General features: G+C 40.8%; 1 protein-coding gene across 23 annotated transcripts in view; it reads right to left on the bottom strand.

The window, feature by feature from the left end:
* Positions 1-17,181, bottom strand: part of Srpk2 (SRSF protein kinase 2) — a 235,226-nt gene that overhangs the window by 16,260 nt on the left and 201,785 nt on the right. For 17 of the 23 annotated variants that reach the window (XM_021253945.2, XM_004839697.4, XM_087206521.1 and 14 more), the window contains 4 exons: positions 9,910-10,075; positions 8,020-8,045; positions 6,280-6,523; positions 4,996-5,478 (listed from right to left, as the gene is read on the bottom strand). In XM_021253945.2, the coding sequence (XP_021109604.1) occupies positions 4,996-5,478; positions 6,280-6,523; positions 8,020-8,045; positions 9,910-10,075 (919 nt within the window). The remainder of the gene's footprint in view (positions 1-4,995; positions 5,479-6,279; positions 6,524-8,019; positions 8,046-9,909; positions 10,076-17,181) is intronic. The other 6 variants (XM_087206519.1, XM_087206514.1, XM_087206518.1 and 3 more) reach the window with 1 other exon arrangement.

Raw genomic sequence — 17,181 nt, 5'->3', positions numbered from 1 at the left:
CTCACTCAAAGCTGGGCACTGCTAGCGTGACCTAAACCTCTTTCAGGGCACACGGAACTGTGCTCCCCCAGGGCTCGAGGAGGCCCACTCCTTGGCACTCCCCACGCAGGAAGACAGGCCAGCCTTGCTGACCTTAGCAAAGGGGACAGCAGCAAGGCCAGGCCAGCCTTGTGTCCCACAGTGCTGGAAGAATTCTGCCCGTGTTTTAGTTCTCAAGATGTGCTCCTCTTCCCATCTGCCCTATGCCTGCGTCCCTTTGTATAAGGGTGCTGATCTACTGTGGGGCCTCGCTGAAGGCAAGGTTTGAGCTGAGGAAAAACCAAAGGCATCTGGAAGATTAGGAGAAAGAAAGCAGCAGAGAGACCCACAAGAGAAGGCAAAATGTGTAAGGGGTCAGAACAGTGCTCTGGAATAGGCATAAAAATGCTGACTTCCAATGGGGAAATGGACCACACCAAAAATGGCTAGATGAATCCCTCCTGATACTAAACCAAGAACCGTCAGCAGGAATTTGAAACATGCAGAACTGCGCTCAAATCTAGGTTTCTATACCTACAAATTTCAAGACTGGAAATGACAAATCCCAAGCTATTTTCAGGAAAGAGGAAAGGGGAAGGAACCACTCCTCCCAAAGGAACAAAACCCAAAAACAAGCAGGAGAGTCTGCATGGCATTTGGTGCTGTGACCGGCTGAGCGGCCCTACGAGCAAAGTGGAGGACCAGCAGGCAGGCAGAAAGGTGTGGGTGCCCAGGGTCCCCTGCACACAACTCAGGGAAGAGGGGACCCTGTTAGACATCCTGTGGCCCCCTGAACTCCAGGAAGATCTGCTTTCTTTTTCTCCATGAGAATGGGAAGTGAGTTGGCTGTTATCTGAAGGTACTCAAGTGAAAGAGCTCATCTGTAATCTGCCACCTACTCCTAGCTGTTGATTTTAAAAACACCTCCCAGGAGCTTTGTAATTCAATTATGCTAGAGGAAGTATACTGTCAGAGACACTTATCACCACACATTTAGATACAGTTTCTTTGTATTAAATATCCCTCATTTGTGTTCAGTGAGCAAAATCTCTTTGGTGACATGCTATTATCCTCCTGGTCCAGGTTTGTAAATAGTTATTCTACTCACAATGTGTTCTAAATGATACCAGGTAATTTATCTCAATAATTTAATTGCATAAGAACACAACAGGAGGGAAAAGAGATTCTGCTTGTATTTCTGATTTCTCTTCTCAGTGTGATAGCTTTTGTGTTCAGGAACTGCCTGCAACACTCCACGAGGCCCACAGCAACACAGGGACACTCGCTTGCTGCAGAATCATTCCAATTTGGCTGTGCTGGGAATCAGATCACCTCCTCTCATTGAGGCACACCTGTGATGATCTGCCACTGCTCTCCCTTCCCACTAATAATGCAAAAACAAACAACAAACTGGCAATGTCTCCCTTCCAAAAAGAAAAGCCTGCAAATGTTCTCTGCTTCCACCAAGTAAGTGGGAAGATTTCAGGAAGGTCTGGGCTTTTAGTTTTATCCTGGAAGTGGGAAAATTTTAGAACTACTGAGATCTGAATATGTGATGAATAGTAATACATATTATAAATGTAATATATATTCTTACATATGATAGTGATAAGTATGACAGAGAAATGTCCTAACTCATCTTGCAGGGGATGCCGAAGTATCTTTATATCTACAGTTATAGCATGCAGTTTCAGTATAAAGTAAATTTATAAGCTTGGCCTAATACTGTAGGCCTGTAATCCCAGCACTCTGGAAGGCCTGAGGCAGGAGGATCTCAAGCTCAAGGCTAGCCTGGGCATCTGAGTGACTTAATGAGACCCTGTCTTAAAATACAAAGCTACAGGGCCAGAGATTTAGCTCAGTGGTTCTGCTGCCTGCCTTGCAAGCACAAGGTTCCAAGTTCGATCCCCGGTACAAAAAAACAAAACAAAACAAAGCTACAAAATGGGCCAGGGATGTAGCACAAGTCCATACTGCCCTCCCCACAATAATAATAATAATAATAATAATAATAATAATAATAATGATGATGATGATGATGTGGCAAAACGTTAACATGGGACCTGTGTAAAACACAGAGTTTTTTACTGTTTTATTCTTTCAAAATATTTGTTAAAAATACAAAGATAAGCTAACAATCCCTTCCTGCACTTCCACAGATGGTGCTGGTTCCTCATGGACGCAAACGCCCTGCTATGGAGATTGAGTGCTTGAGGCTGAGGGGAGCTGTAGAGTAAAATGATCTGATCCGCACTCTTACAAAAACGCTCTTGAAGCAACTGGGAGCATCAGTCAGAAGGCAGGAGGGCCGACAACCAGAGAGCACAGAGCTGAGAGACCATCAAGGCCCTCTTGGTTAGCAAGCTCCGATGGCTGGATGTGATAATTTCCGGGTGCAAAGGGAAAGAAGAGGACTGAGGAAGACCAGGGGACATTGCACATTTAGCTAGCTGGCAGGGTAAGATATCCTGGTTTTGAGTGTTAAATCTGAAGTCCCCGTGACCTGGAGTAGGAGCTGTCACACAAGCTGTTGGGGAAGTAGCCCTCCAGCACAGGAGAGCTGACCAGAACGTCTGGCCAGCAACACGCCGAGGATCAGGACCTGTCTAGGAGCCTGCGGGTACCCTTGCCCAAGGCCTGCTACTCCCAGAGCACATCACACCCCTGGGGAACCCAGCCATGGGCAGGGACTCCCAGCACCCACAACAGGGTCTGCACACTGCTGGGACTCAGCAGGCACTGACTGAGTGAACAGGGAGGGACGGGCCATCAAGGCCACTCAGAAGGCCACAGAAACCATGGGCTGGTGCTGGTCGGGGGAAAGAAACTGCCAAGTGTCAGGAGAACGGGCTAAGACCAGAGATCAGGGGGACACCAACAAGTAAGATGCCTGAAGAAGACCAGGACACTGCTCAGAGGTTTGGCAGGACAGAGTGAGGCCTGGGAAGCAGAGGCGGGCACAGGCTTTCGGTCACAGCCTCACACACATCGAGAGACGGTGCCTGCTTCCTGGCGGGGTGCAAGCATTCCACAAACAAGCAACACAATGAGTTCATCTGTCTCAGAAAGATTTTACATCTTGCCTAAATTAGAACATTTTCTCTTATCACCCATTTATTCATCCACCATCATTTTTTTTCCTTCTTCTTTCTGTTGTTTTTTTTTTTGAGAAAGGGTCTCACTATGTAGTTTAGGCTTGCTTTGAGCTCACTATGCAGTCCAGACTGGCCTTGAGCTTGCAGCAATCCTCCTGCCTCAGCCTCCCTAGTGCCAAGAATACAGTTGTGTGCCACCACGCTCAGCTCAACTACCACAATTTTAAATTTTCCTCTATTTTTCTTTTTCTGTGAGAAATTTTTCTTTTCAGGCCTAAACTTATACCTACTCTACTTTCCCAGTTTGAATAATAATGTGTTGACCAAAGCTAGACCCGGAGTCAGGAGCCAGGAGCCTGTGCTCAGGATTTCACGAGATACTAGCAAGTGACTTTGCTGAACTTTCTCACTTGCCTGGGCCCCAGATTCTAACACAGCAGACCAGTAGTAAATGTGCCCCTTGCTCAGTTTGTAGCAACTACAAGACATTAACAGAAATTTCATAGATACTACATTATGTGTTTATCTATAGTATTTTTTTTAAGAGCAGGAAGACTTTATTGAGAGAAAGATAGCTTCTAAGAGAGACAGAAGGGGGACCAGAAAGTGGGTTGCCCCTTTATCTATAATATTTTATTCAACGTAGAGGTAGCTATTTCTTTCCTTAGATAGAGGAAGAAACTGAGGCTCAGGGAGGTTACAAAATGAAAGTCCCATATAGCTATTAAGTTTTGAGCTGGGATTTAATCTCATATATCATATATCTAAAGCCACTACCCCAAGCTGCCACTTGGAAAATAACGAAAAAGGTACCTTGTAAATTATTTTCTGTATGAGTCTATAAATAAGGTAAAAATGGAACTATCACTGCAGCAGTAAATGTGGAGAGGGTACAGTTCACTGGACCTAACCATGCCCTGCTAAGTGAAAGAAACACACTAGGATGATTAGTTACAGCTGGCTTGGCCTGTCTCAGGTACAGGTCAATGGCCTGCACAATGGAAGGGGCTGCAGAATTTCCTGGGCTACTCGCAGGGGTCCCCCATTAATTACTCACTGTGGGTTAAGTACTCTTATCAGCAGAGGGAGCAGAGGTGGTTTCTGAGCTTTTTCATTAGGGGCCAGAATAGAAACCAATGGTGACGCCTAGTTTTCACTTACTGAAACCAGCCATGTGGAATTTTCCATGTGGCACTCCCAAAATAAGAGTTCGCAATAAGACGGCCTCAGGTAGACAAGAGCACAAGATCCAATCTGCAATCCAGCATATGTTTAAATCCATGCCATTACATCCTGGGCCAGTTATCAATAGCAGGGTTCTAGAATCTGGGACAACTGTCAAGCTAAATCACAATACTTCTTTCTCAAAGTGCCAAAGAACATGCAGATGTTCTCTTGAAGAGAAAACAAGCAGATGTTCTCTTGAACAGAAAACAAAGGAAACTAAATGTAACACTATCAGATGGAAGGGGTGAAAGCTACAACGTTGTTAGAACTAGAGGGTTTTTGCAAATGTTTGATGTCACTGACTAAATCAAGAATGAAAAAAGCTCAGAAATGAGGTTTCATATACACAGAGTAAGAGAAAGCCTAGTGTCACAGAGTATTTTTAATTTTTTTTTTAATTTTTATTTTTTTTGGTACCAGGGATCGAACTCAGGTCCTTGTGCTTGCAAGGCAGGCAGTGGAACCACTGAGCTAAATCCCCAGCCCACACAGAGTATTTTTAAAGCACATTACTTGCTCATGAGTATAAAAGCAAGAAAATGAAAATGGTTAGTGTACGCAGCTTCACCACCTTCAGCCAATTCTTTAGCAGCACCCATCCACAACACAGCTCTGGGCCAATGGAAGCAGACAGTGGGTGGGAAAGAACACTTACTTTTTGGCAAATCCCCAGTACTGGAGGCTGAAACCGTCCTGCTTCTGTCATGGGAAGGACTGCTTTCTTCCTGCTCGGTAAGTGGCGATCCCTCGGAAAGCACAGAGCCGCAGGCCACAGGTTCTAAAGGCCCAGAAAACAATGAGGTGGGAAACTCTGGATACTGGGACTCTGAAATCTTATGCTGTCCGTTTGGCAATTCACCATTGAATTGTTCATAGGAACTGCTATATGTGTAATCACTTTCTGCATTTGGCTCATCAAGGTTATACTCCTCGGGATTTGGGCAGTCATCTTCATCATCCTCTTCATCTTCCAGCTGCTGTTCCAGTAAGAATGGGCCATTCTCAATATGGCCATTTGTTTTGGGTGACTCGATCCATGTAGGGTCTATGTTCCCAAGTTCTTGATCGACATCATCTTCATCCTTCTCAACATTTTCTTTCTCAGCATCTTCTTTCTCTTCCTGGTCTTCAGCTTCACCTTAAAAAGTTGACAGGGTAGCAATTAGGACTTGTTATTCTCCTCAAGAAGAGGCACTAGGCACTAACCTCCCTCAACATGATACACTCTAATATGGTTCATTTATGTACCACAAAGTCAATACCTCCCAGTTCTCAGAGTAAAACCTTCAGGTGTTCTAAATCTTATTTTTTACTTATTTAACAAGCAGTCTACTCTTCTTGGGAAAAGCTTTTGGGAAGCCAGGTATAGAGGTGCATGCCTGTAATTCTAGAATTCACTAGGCTAAGGCAGAAGGATCACTGCAAGTGCAAGCTCAGCCTAAACTACACAGTGAGTTCAAAGCCAGTCTGCACTACATAGCAAAACCCTATCTCAAAAAAAAAGCGCTTTTGGACCAATTAATGTAATGTATCACAAACATATACTAATAAAAAAAGAAACAAAAAGCACTTTTGGGAAAAATATTTTTATAAATAAAGTTGGATTTCTACCCTTTCCTACAGGAAAAAGGTTTATGATGCAGTACCGTTAGGCAAAAGGTTTATCACTAAATAAAGGACAGGCCATTGTTAGCATGACAGAAACAGTGTTTCTCAGGCACTATCATTTTTTGAAAACTACTCAGAAATGTAAGCATACGCCTGGTATGTACACTGTAAATAAAGCACAGGCTGTTTCCCATATTCCTCAAATAAGGAAAGGCGGGGACTCCATCATATCTGAAGCAGCAGCACAAAGCCATCCTATGTGGTGACCCAGCTGGTCCCTATCTATGCAGAGCCTGGGGTCCCAACAGCCCCATCTCCAGGTCCCACTGACCATTGTCCTTTGCGGTCTCTTCCTCAGCCGTCTCCTCTAATCCTGCTTTTAGTTTCACCTCTGTGCAGAATTCATCATCTTGCTCATTGGAAGGTACAGAAGAGCTGACGTTTTCCTCTATTATTTTCCTTTCAGCTTCTCGCTCCAATTCTTCTATCTCCTGCAGGCGTTTTTCCAATAACTCAGCCTGCCTCTTCTGTTTCTTTTTCAGCTTTTTCTTCTTATTTTTAGATATTTTTCCTATCTACAACATGTTAAGAAAACATCATAGGTCAGTTTGCTCTTTTTAAAGAACCACATCACAGTACAAGTGCTGGTAGCACGGAAAACAACAAATGCTAATTTTTCACATCATACTGAATGAAATTTGTAATCCCAGACAGAAGATCCATCTTTGTGGTTAGGATTTTGGTAGAAGAGAAAGCAGTACTGGCTCGTATCAGGTGCTGGGTCTACTATCAGGTCTGGCACTCAAGGGACATAGCTGAGATCACCAAGGCTTCACCATTTAAACTCTAGGAAAAAATGAATATCCTAAAATAATCAGCTTTAAGCAAGAAGGTCCTTTTGCCTACACACAAAGTAGCACATTCTAACTTCCTAACTGACCAAAAAAAGGAAAGCCTGCCAAAACAAGTAGTGAGCAGCACTGCTTAAGTTTTGCTCTCATGTACTGAGGTGTTATCAACAGCCAGACAACATGAACTTTTGTTTTCTTCCGAGCTGAGGCAATATCAAATAAGGTTCATTGTCAAATAGTAAGTTTTTGTTACTCTGCTATACCACTTGGTACCACAATAATGATACTCAATGTAGACAACATGAACTTTAAGAAATGAGCACACTGAGTAAAAGGGTTAAAAAAACTTAAAAAAAAAAGACTTTGTTTGCCATCACCTGGAGCCATACACAATTCTGGGGATGAGAGCCTCCCAAGCTTCACAGGATTGGGAAACCCACGCCCTCAGGCCAGAGGCGATCCTGGGTGACTCGGGACCTAGTAGGCCAGAAGCCCGACTCTCCCTGCCCCTCACACCAGCACTTCCATTACAAAGTGAGGGCTATTTGTTGGACACAATTTTCTGAAGGAACCACAATATAGGCAACATTCTCTCATTTGTAAACACCTAGTTGGGCCAGGGATTTAGCTCAGTGGTTTCACTGCCTACTGCGCAAGTGCAAGGACCCAAGTTCGATCCCTGGTACCAAAAAAGAAACAACTAGCTGAGAAAAACATTAGGATAACTGTGTCAAAAAACCAGGTAACGTGGATGCCAATAAGTAATGTAAAGTGATTTTGGAATAATCACACTTCAAACTTTATCACCCCTCACCCCCAGAAGGAATGTAAGAAAGACTGATCTTGCAATAGTTTTGATTATTCCAATTCTGTAGAGATCATTTCAATTTTTTTTTTTTTTTTTTTTTGGCACCAGGGACTGAACTTGGGACCTTGTGCTTGCCAGGCAGGTGGTGCCACCACTGAGCTAAATCCCTGGCCCTTTTTCAATTTAAATTAAGGCTACAGAGTCTTTATAAACACATCTACTATTTATTTATTTACAGTACCAGAGATCAAATTCAGGACCTTGCACTTGCCAGGCAGGTGCAGCGCCAATGAGTTACATTCCCAGCCCATCTACCTTTTAATTTAATATACATTAACATATCTGTTGTAATTTGAAAAGCCCAATAGTCCCACTCAACAGGTTGAATAAAAGTATAGGTAGAAGTACTTACAGGTTTTTGCTGTGGAGCTGTACTCACTAAAACAAAATAAAACAAAATGAATGTTTAGAAGAAAACAGATACATATTTTCAGGTAATTCAAATAGCAAAATGAAATATTTTTTTTTTCTTCTCTGATGTTCTGGGAATCAAACCCAGAGATGCTCTGCGACTGAGCTATACCCTCAGCCTTCTTATTTGTTGGAGATGGGGCCTTGCTAAATCACGAGAGTGGCCTTGAACTTGTGATCCTCTTGCCTCAGCTTTCCAAGTAACTGGGATTATAGGCTTATCCCACCATACCCAGGAACTACTGCCTTTCAATGGCTATCAAATTCAAAAACGTAAAAAACAAAACAAACAAAAAAACAGGGTTTCTTTACAATGGGGATCTAGAGGAACTTTATCCAACTCAAAAAAAGAAAAAATGAGTGACTCTTAAAGGGCACAGCAAAAGCTGTTCATACTGAGCCATTTCAAAACCAGTCAGTGACAATTCTTAAAAATAGATCCAGGGGGCTGGAGATTTAGCTCAGTGGTTCCATCGCCTGCCTCACAAGCGCAAAGACCCGAGTTTGATCCCCAGTACCAAAAAAACAAACAAAACAAACAAAAATAGATCCAGGCAGGCCAGGGATTTAGCTCAGTGGTTCCGGGCACCTGCCTCACAACTGCAAGGTCCCGAGTTCAATCTCCGATACCAAAAACAAAATTAAAAAAATTAGATCCAGGCATAGTAGTGGACACCTATAATCCCAGAAGCTGGGAAGCTGAGACAAGATGATAACCACAAATTCGAGGCCAGCCTAGACTACACAGTGAGTTCAAGGGCAGCCTCGAATATATAGTGAGACCCTGTCTCAAAAGGCCAAAAAAGGGGAGAACAGTTCATAAATTAGTCACCAGACCAAATTTGTTTATAGACAATTAAATGAACAACTTAGATGAGAAGATGGACATCTGTGTTTGAAATCTAGTTGGCAAGTTTTATACAACTAACCTAAATCAAACAGAACAGCAAGTTGCAGCAATGGTTCTTGGAATCACATTACACTCCTATCATCGTCATCAAAAGCTTGACTGACTGATTCCGTGATCTAAATAACACTGATTGCAGCAGATGAGATGTGGTGAGTGCACATCTCTCTGGAGCCCCACTGTTTCCATCTGTATGCTTACCTGACAACACGAGGGAGAGGGCAGGTTACATGAAGAGTACAAAAGCACAGCCAATGCCTTACTGCCACCATTCAGAAATAAAACTCTATGCTAATACTTGAATCTCACTTGGTCTTCTTTCCCACACTCTTAGAATTTTAAGTACATACTGATACAGCTATGATAACCAAAGAGAAGGTTGCATTCTAAAAAACCTGAAACTATAATAATTCTGATGACTACAGATTGGCTGTAAGAATCTGGTTTCCATATTCTCCATAGAAAAGTGGGCAACACAAAAGAAAATCTTCAAGTATAGATGAAGCACCAGCCAATTTAGATAAGTCTTGGGGTGGGGGGTAATTGGGGATTGAACTGAAGGCCTGAATTAAACTACATTTCTAGCCCTTTTATGGGGTCTAGTTAATAAGTCTCTAAATTGCCCATGCTGGCCTCAAATTTGTGATCCTCCTGCCTCATCCTTCCAGACTGCTGGGATTGCAGGCATGTGCCGCCATGTCCAGCTTATTTTAATGAAGAACAAAGGTAACCAATTCAAATATTAAAATATGATTTAACTGGAACACCTTCTCAAGAAAAAGATCCAGTTATTTCTAGAAAACAAGCTGTTATAAAAAGTTCCTAATATACTTGTACACGTCTGACTCAATTACCTTCAGGGGGCAAGTCTGGAAGGTCACAGTGACCCAAGCAGAGAGAAACACAAAGACCCAGCTCCCTCACCTGCAGACCCTGAAGGAGGAGGAGCACCTGCTTTCTGCCACTCCGTGGCCTCTGCTGCCATTCTTCTCACATATGCATCATCCACACACATCAGGATGTTTTCTGGCTTTATGTCAGTATGAATAATCTTGCACTTACTGTGTAGATAATCTAAACCTTGGAGGACCTGTTCACAGTAGAATCAAGAAGGAAAGAAGCTATTAATACCTTGATTATTAAACTTGTGAAATAGGTAATATAAACACATGATATAAAATTCAATACAGATATAGTAAAAATCCCCCTCTCACTCTGGCCCCCATAGGAATAGCTCTCCTTTCTAAAGCAGCCACTGTCTATCATTCCAGAGAGAATTTATGCTAATGGAAGCAAACGTATCTCTATAATCACTGCTTTAATAAAAACTTTATTGAAAAATAATTCACATATCATATAATTCATCCTTTAAACAAACAATTCAATGCTTTTCAGATGTGCAACCATCACTGCTAATTTACAAATTTTCACTGCTCTAAAAAATACCACACCTACTAGCAATTACTCCTCATCTCCCTCCAACTCTACCAGCCCTAACAAATCACTAATCTACTTGCTGATTCATTTAAATAGAACCATACAGAGTGGTCTTTTGCAACCAGCATAATGTCCAAGACTCATCCTGGTATAGGATATATCAGTATTTCATTTCCTTTTACTACCAAATGATATCCCATTGTATGGATATGCGACTTTTTTTGGTTTTGTTTTTTTGGGGGGTTTTTGCTTCGTTTTTTGAGAGAGGGTTTCCCTATATAGCTCAGACTGGCCTTGAACTCACTATGTAGACTAGGCTAGCATCGAACTCATGGCAGTTCTCCTGCCTCAGTCTCCCAAGTGCTGGGATACAGGTGTAAGCCACCATGTAGATATGTGACATTTTGTTTATCCATTCATTTAATGGACACCTGGACTGTTTCCACATTTAGGCTAGTAACAATACTACTGCTATGCACATTCACGTATAAATTTTTGTGGGGACATATCTTTTTATCTATAAAACAAATTTGCTTCAGTGAGTATGTGATTTGTGAACTCTTCTATTAACTGGTTGGTCAATGCTTTGAGATTGACTATTTAAATCTACATTTGCCTTTGGATGATCACTGTTTTCTACAGTCACTGCACCATTTTATATTCCCACCAGGTAAGTAGTGGGTATGTATGTATGTATGTATGTATTTTAAGACATTCTAGTGAGCATGGCGTGTCATTTCATTTCACGGTGATTTTTGTTTTGTGAGACAGCAACTCACTATGTTGCCCAGGATAGTCTTCAACTCTTGAGCTCAAGTGATCTTCCTGTCTCAAGCTCCTGAGTAGATGGGACTATAAGCAGCCATCATACCCGGCTTACACTTCAGTTTTGATCTGCATTTCTCTAGTGGCTAATGATTTGCATACATTTTCAATATTACCGAAAAAGAAGGTAAATAGGTAATATAATCACATGGTATAAAATATCCCTCAGGAAGGGGTCCAAGGGAAAGGGGTAGGGAAGGACTGAAAATGAGGAAGATATACCAGTTTCCCAAAACAAACATCAATATTGTGAAATATAAACATGTACTAATAAAAAAATCAATATCTAGATAGCACTATAGCATTAATACAAAGTAATGAGCCAAAATATTTACATGCTTATCACATTAAAACAAATAAAACCTCATAGAGTCCCACTGATCTAAATGTAAGGTCAACATTTTTCTCAAATCATCTTTCACTAAAGGGTCTTTTCAATTCTTTCCATAATCAAAATTTAGCTTTAAAATAAATGTTTCCATATACTAGAAGTTCTAAAGTCATAACATATCAACATAAAAGCCACTCAGGCATCTTGTCCAAAGAGACAGTAAGTGTGAAAGAGGTAAGCAAAAGATAGACAACACCTTCCAGCACTGGAAAATTCCCAGCAAATCCCCAATGTTTCTGCTAATTTACTCTCACGGTCAACACATTACAAAGGGTGAAGGAATAGAGATTCTAGAAGGAAAATGAATAGAGAATATCTGTCTCTTGAGTAGGTATTAAAACCCCTACAATCACTTAAGGGGGAAGTACTTTTACATGAACTCATCACTGAAAGAGCACCATCTGGACTCTGATCTGTGATGTGTGCATGTAGCAGTAAACAAAGACCCTGGTCTTCAGGGTGCTTATAACCTTCGTGTCCTCAGCTTACCCACTCACGTCAAAGCATGGGGACTGAGGACTGGGCAAAAGAGAACCCAAATGAATCACACACACAATAAATCTATTCTAAGAAAATACAAAGATACTGACAACTTGCTAGTTGAGTATGAGTAAAATGAAAGGGAAAAAAACTTAAGACTTTTTTTTTTTGAAAGAGGGTCTTGCAATGTAGTTCAGGCTAGCCTTGAACTCACTATGTAGCCCAGGTTGGCCTCGAACTCACAGTGATCCTCCTGCCTCAGCCTCCTCAGTGCTGGGACTACAGCCGTGCACAACCATGCCTGGCAAAAAAAAACTTAGACTCTAAAACTGATTTTTTTTAACCTATTGTTTAAAATAATACTTCAACTATATTTTAAGTTATATTTAAAATGTCAAGGGACCAACAGTAAGAAAATATCATTACGTATTTCCATAAAAAAGGTTATATTCATGAAAGGAACATAGTCTAGAAGGATTATATACCACTCACAGACATTTCATTATCTTCCTTGTACAACTAAGTAATGATGTAAATAAAGTGTTTATAGCTGAACAAAATAAGTACAATAAATTAATGAATAGGCTCACCGATGACATCCAATCCATAAAAGCCAAAGGAACAACATTTTGAAGAAATTTCAAACCATTTAAAATTATTTCAACTAAAATTTCCTTTCAGTTATCTGATATTGACCTGAAGTAAAAACATTAGTATCATCCTTTGGAAACTAAGATATCTTCTCAGGGGCTTTTCATGCACATAAATTGACCTTATCTTTCCACCTTTGCTGCTTTCACAGTTTAAAGACTTCCACTGTGTGGGAAGCTACACAAGTAAGAGCTAACATGACTCAGTATGCAAATGTATTAACAGGAGTTCACAATGATAATGATGTCCTCAAAGTGTTCTCAGTAAAAATGGTCCAGATTTCTAAAATATTGATTATTGGATTCAGATGGGCTACCCTTTCTTAAAAAGCACTGGCTATGTCTGACAATATAAAACAAAGACCTGACAGCACTTGGGGAAACTAGTTAACAATCCTAATCATTAAAGAGATGCAGCTTAGTATTAAAACATATCGTTGGGACTCAGACCACCCTTAAACTGCTACTGAAACATTCATTCATAACCTGAGAAAGGTGCTTTACCCTGAGCGTCTACTTCCTTTCTATAAAAGGGAGACACATATCTACCTACACACAAATATAGCAAAATTTAGAAATAACCTGAAAAACAAAACAAAAACAAGCAAGATCTAGCACATAGGAAGCTCAAAACAACATAACTGAACTAAGTCAGAAGACTTGTACTAATATAACTATACTTTCTTAATTTATTAAATTTCTCTGGATCTCAGTTGCCTCAACCCCTAATATAAAAGGGCTTTGCTGATAACTTTTATGGGGGATCCCAGCAATAAAACTCTGACTTCACAATTTCTTTGAATTTTGAACTGTTTTTTAAAAAGTCTTTAGCTGTAGCTAAAAGGAATGCTTTTATTTTCAGTAATAGCATTTCTATTCTCAACCAGTGAATTTTGAAGTATTAAAGCACCCCAGATTGACACTGATGGGAGATTTTAATAACCGTTTGTGCAGAATAATCCTGATGATGGAAAAATAAAAACAATGAATCAAGCTTCATGTCCAAGGATAGATCATCTCTTGGAAAATCTGACAAATAGCTAACAGGAGCCTTTACTAGCTTTTCCCTCTTTGTCTTCCTTTGTCAGATCACACCTGCCTAGCGTCCCAAAAAACCTTGCATGGTGTCTGCAGCAGGAGGCAGCAGGGATCCACTGGTTACTAGGAAAGCTGGGACAAATCCAACCACTGACAAGCCCAGGGACAAGGCTGGCAATGACCCACTCTGAGGAGCCAGGTCAGAAACTCCAGGAGCAGGTACCAGGCTTCTCCACGTGAAGTCTGACTCAGAGTTCAGCAGCAGTAAGACCTGAGGCTGAGTCCAAGGTGTGAAGCCTGAAGGGCCCCACTTAGTTTCTGATCCAGAAACTAACTTCCTATAGCCTAGAGAAAGTCACTTCCTGTCTCTGAACCTCAAATTCACTTATAAAATAAGGGGCTTGGTGAAGACGGTCTGTAAGGTTTTTTCAGTATCATCTGCCATTTGTCTTAACAATATAACCTGCTCCTCTCCACCATGACTTGCTGGAAACAGATCCTATAATCCTGCACAAAGAAAGACGTAGGCCCAGAATAACATGGAGACTTCTCTAGATGGCTGTCTCCCTGCCTTACTTGGTCTAAAGAACAGACCTTCTTCCAAAATTGTAAACTGTAAGAAGAATGGAATAAAAGCAACTTTTACAGCTATGTTCTGACCTTGGTGACAATGTGGGGACTTTCTCCCTCCCACATCTGAAAAACAGGACACTGGGTGATGAGACTTTGCCTGCCTCTTATGCTGTTAGTAACAAGCTAATGAAGTGCCAAGGGAGCCCAGACAGCCAGCTGGGCTGGGAGAGGAGAGGAGGCTGGCCCCAAGGAGGAGTCCTTAATTTATATGTTAATTATTGTGGGTGTGCAGGAAAACACTAGAGGGGCTCTCCTTAAGCCCAGAAAACTTCCTCCTAGAAAAACTCAAGCTCTCAGTGGATTTCTCTTCTTCAGTGAAATAGACATGAGGCAAATTCTACAAACTGGCTGTGAAAACCATGATGCAGAACTGCATGAAGTATGGGGAACACCTGTCATAATATAAGAGGACAAAAACAAGAGACAGACTCAGATAAAATATTCAGTAGATGTCCTTAGCCTCACTGTTCTGAAATCTCCTCCAAGTCAAGACATCCAAGAAATCCAGCAGCTGTCCTGATGAAAAGCACTGGGGAGGAGTCGGCACACAGATGCACAGAGCAGTGGGCTGGGAGAGGCTGACCTCTCTTGAAAGGGAGCCACTCCCACATCTGTGAGCAAAGGGCTCACGCTCTGAGAATTTAAAGTTAACACAGAATCACAGGTCTGACCATACCAACCAAAATCAAGTAATATCAAAATGACTATTCATTTGATATTAAAACTAGTCTAAAACTAAACAATACTGGTCCAAGTACAATGACAGTAAGGGCTACAGAATGTTAAAATGCTGTGTAAATACAAATAGACAAAATCAGATAATCACATGGTGATAAGAGATGAGACAACCTGCAGGGTCTGCCACCCCACCAAGAGTGAGTATGTGAAACACTATTTTTAAAAGTCCTGTTAGCTTGTGCACTGTGGAACATGTTACAAATTACGTATTTTGTAAAATCTAATGGCTACACTATAAGCAATGTGATTATGTACAAGAAAAATCATTTACCAAAGACACAAATATACACTTTTCACAAATATATGCTATAGTTTAAAATAATACCAAATCTTTCTATGTAGGAAATCTCACACTACCCCAGAGTTAAGAGCACAGATGCTGGAGCTACACCATCTGGATTCAATTCCTAATCCTTCACAGTATCTGTAGGACCCTGGGAAGACTGGAACCCTCTCCATGCAGCATCTCTTGCAGAGCAGACAGCAACCCTGACCTTAGCAGGAGAGGTGAGGACTAGCTGGCACAACACAGATACAGCATAAAGCAATGAGCACCTCGAAGAGCAACATGACTGCTAGATCATGGTAACAGAAAAACTATTAATTTTAAAATCCAGAGATACAAGCTGTAATTGCTAGTTTTTCCACCATTAAAGCAAAGTCACCAAAATTGGAGTCATGCCCTTAGCGAGCTGCATTTATCTAATGGCAAGCAGCCACCTTCTTACAAGGTTTCTGTAAGAGTAATGAATTAAACTATATAGTTTGAAAAAGTAAAATGCCAACTTCAACTTCAATTACATAAGAAAGTCAAATACCAAAAGATTTTTTAAAAGCCTTCACCCAAGGCAGATCTTTTTTTTCCATTAAGTTTATTGGTACATTTTAGGTATAAAATACAGTTACATTCATCATTGGGATCTTGTACCTTTACAGGATGTATCTTGGTTCTTATTTTTTCCCCATTCCCCTGCCCTCCATTCACCCCCTCCACCCTTCCCTATTTTCAAAGACTTTGTTTCCATTTTTTTCCTTTTCTCATATTTTTTCTTTTCCCTTCTTTCCTTTCCCCTACCCCTCCCACTTCCCCTACTCCATTAGACCTTTTCTTCCTATTACACAATATCAATTATACACTTTTTAAATTACAATATCAAGATCTAGAAGACATTACCACATATTTTACAGAATGTAAAAGGATATAGAAAGCATATTACAAAAATCTTTTTTGAACTAATTCGACAACTTCTAAGAAGTACCTCAGAAGACAAATTAATGAAACTAACTCTGGAGGAAATATAAAATTTGAATAGCATCTATTAAAGAAAGTATATTCCTAGCTTGAAAACCTACCTATATGACAACAGCAGGCTCATATACATTTTAACTGATCAATTATATCACACATTTAAAGCAGAAAAAAGAAGGAACACTTCTCCCCTCATTTTAGGAAATCAACATTATGCTAATAATAAAACTAGATAAAGATAATAGAAGAAAAAAGTATGAACATAGATAGAAATTTGTTTAACAAAAACTATTAGAAGTCAGATCTGGCGGTATGTAGTGGTTTTGTTATAGGGATGGCAACATCTTTTAATGTAACACAAATAATGCCATCAGAAGCACACCTCCTTTTCTCAGCTTTAGAAAGAAGAAAAAAAGATGGGCATAAAATGGAACTCAATAAACTGATTTAAAGAAAGAAAGAAGGAGGGGGAGACAGAGAGAGAGAGAGGGAGAGAGAGAGAAAGAGAAAGATGAGAGGTAAATAAACAGTGACAATAGTGACAAGACTGTGCTCCAGGCCAGAGAAGAGGCCTGGGGGTGAGCTGCACACAGCGCCTCACACTGTGACCAACATAGCACTTTTTTACCCCAGCATCAGGTTACCATGGCTAAATGAGGACAGCTAAGAACTGATCAAAGGATTGACAGTAGTATATAAGAAACACCAAAAAAGCAGCTGATCCAGTTTTGTCATTACCTACACAAAATAAACAA

Source organism: Heterocephalus glaber, unplaced genomic scaffold (genome assembly GCF_053883595.1).
Source record: "Heterocephalus glaber isolate CG9 unplaced genomic scaffold, H.glaber_assembly_v1.0 deba00000676, whole genome shotgun sequence".
Lineage (NCBI taxonomy): Eukaryota > Metazoa > Chordata > Mammalia > Rodentia > Bathyergidae > Heterocephalus > Heterocephalus glaber.
The sequence above is the reverse complement of the archived record's forward strand: the minus strand, read 5'-3'. Positions and strand labels throughout refer to the sequence as shown.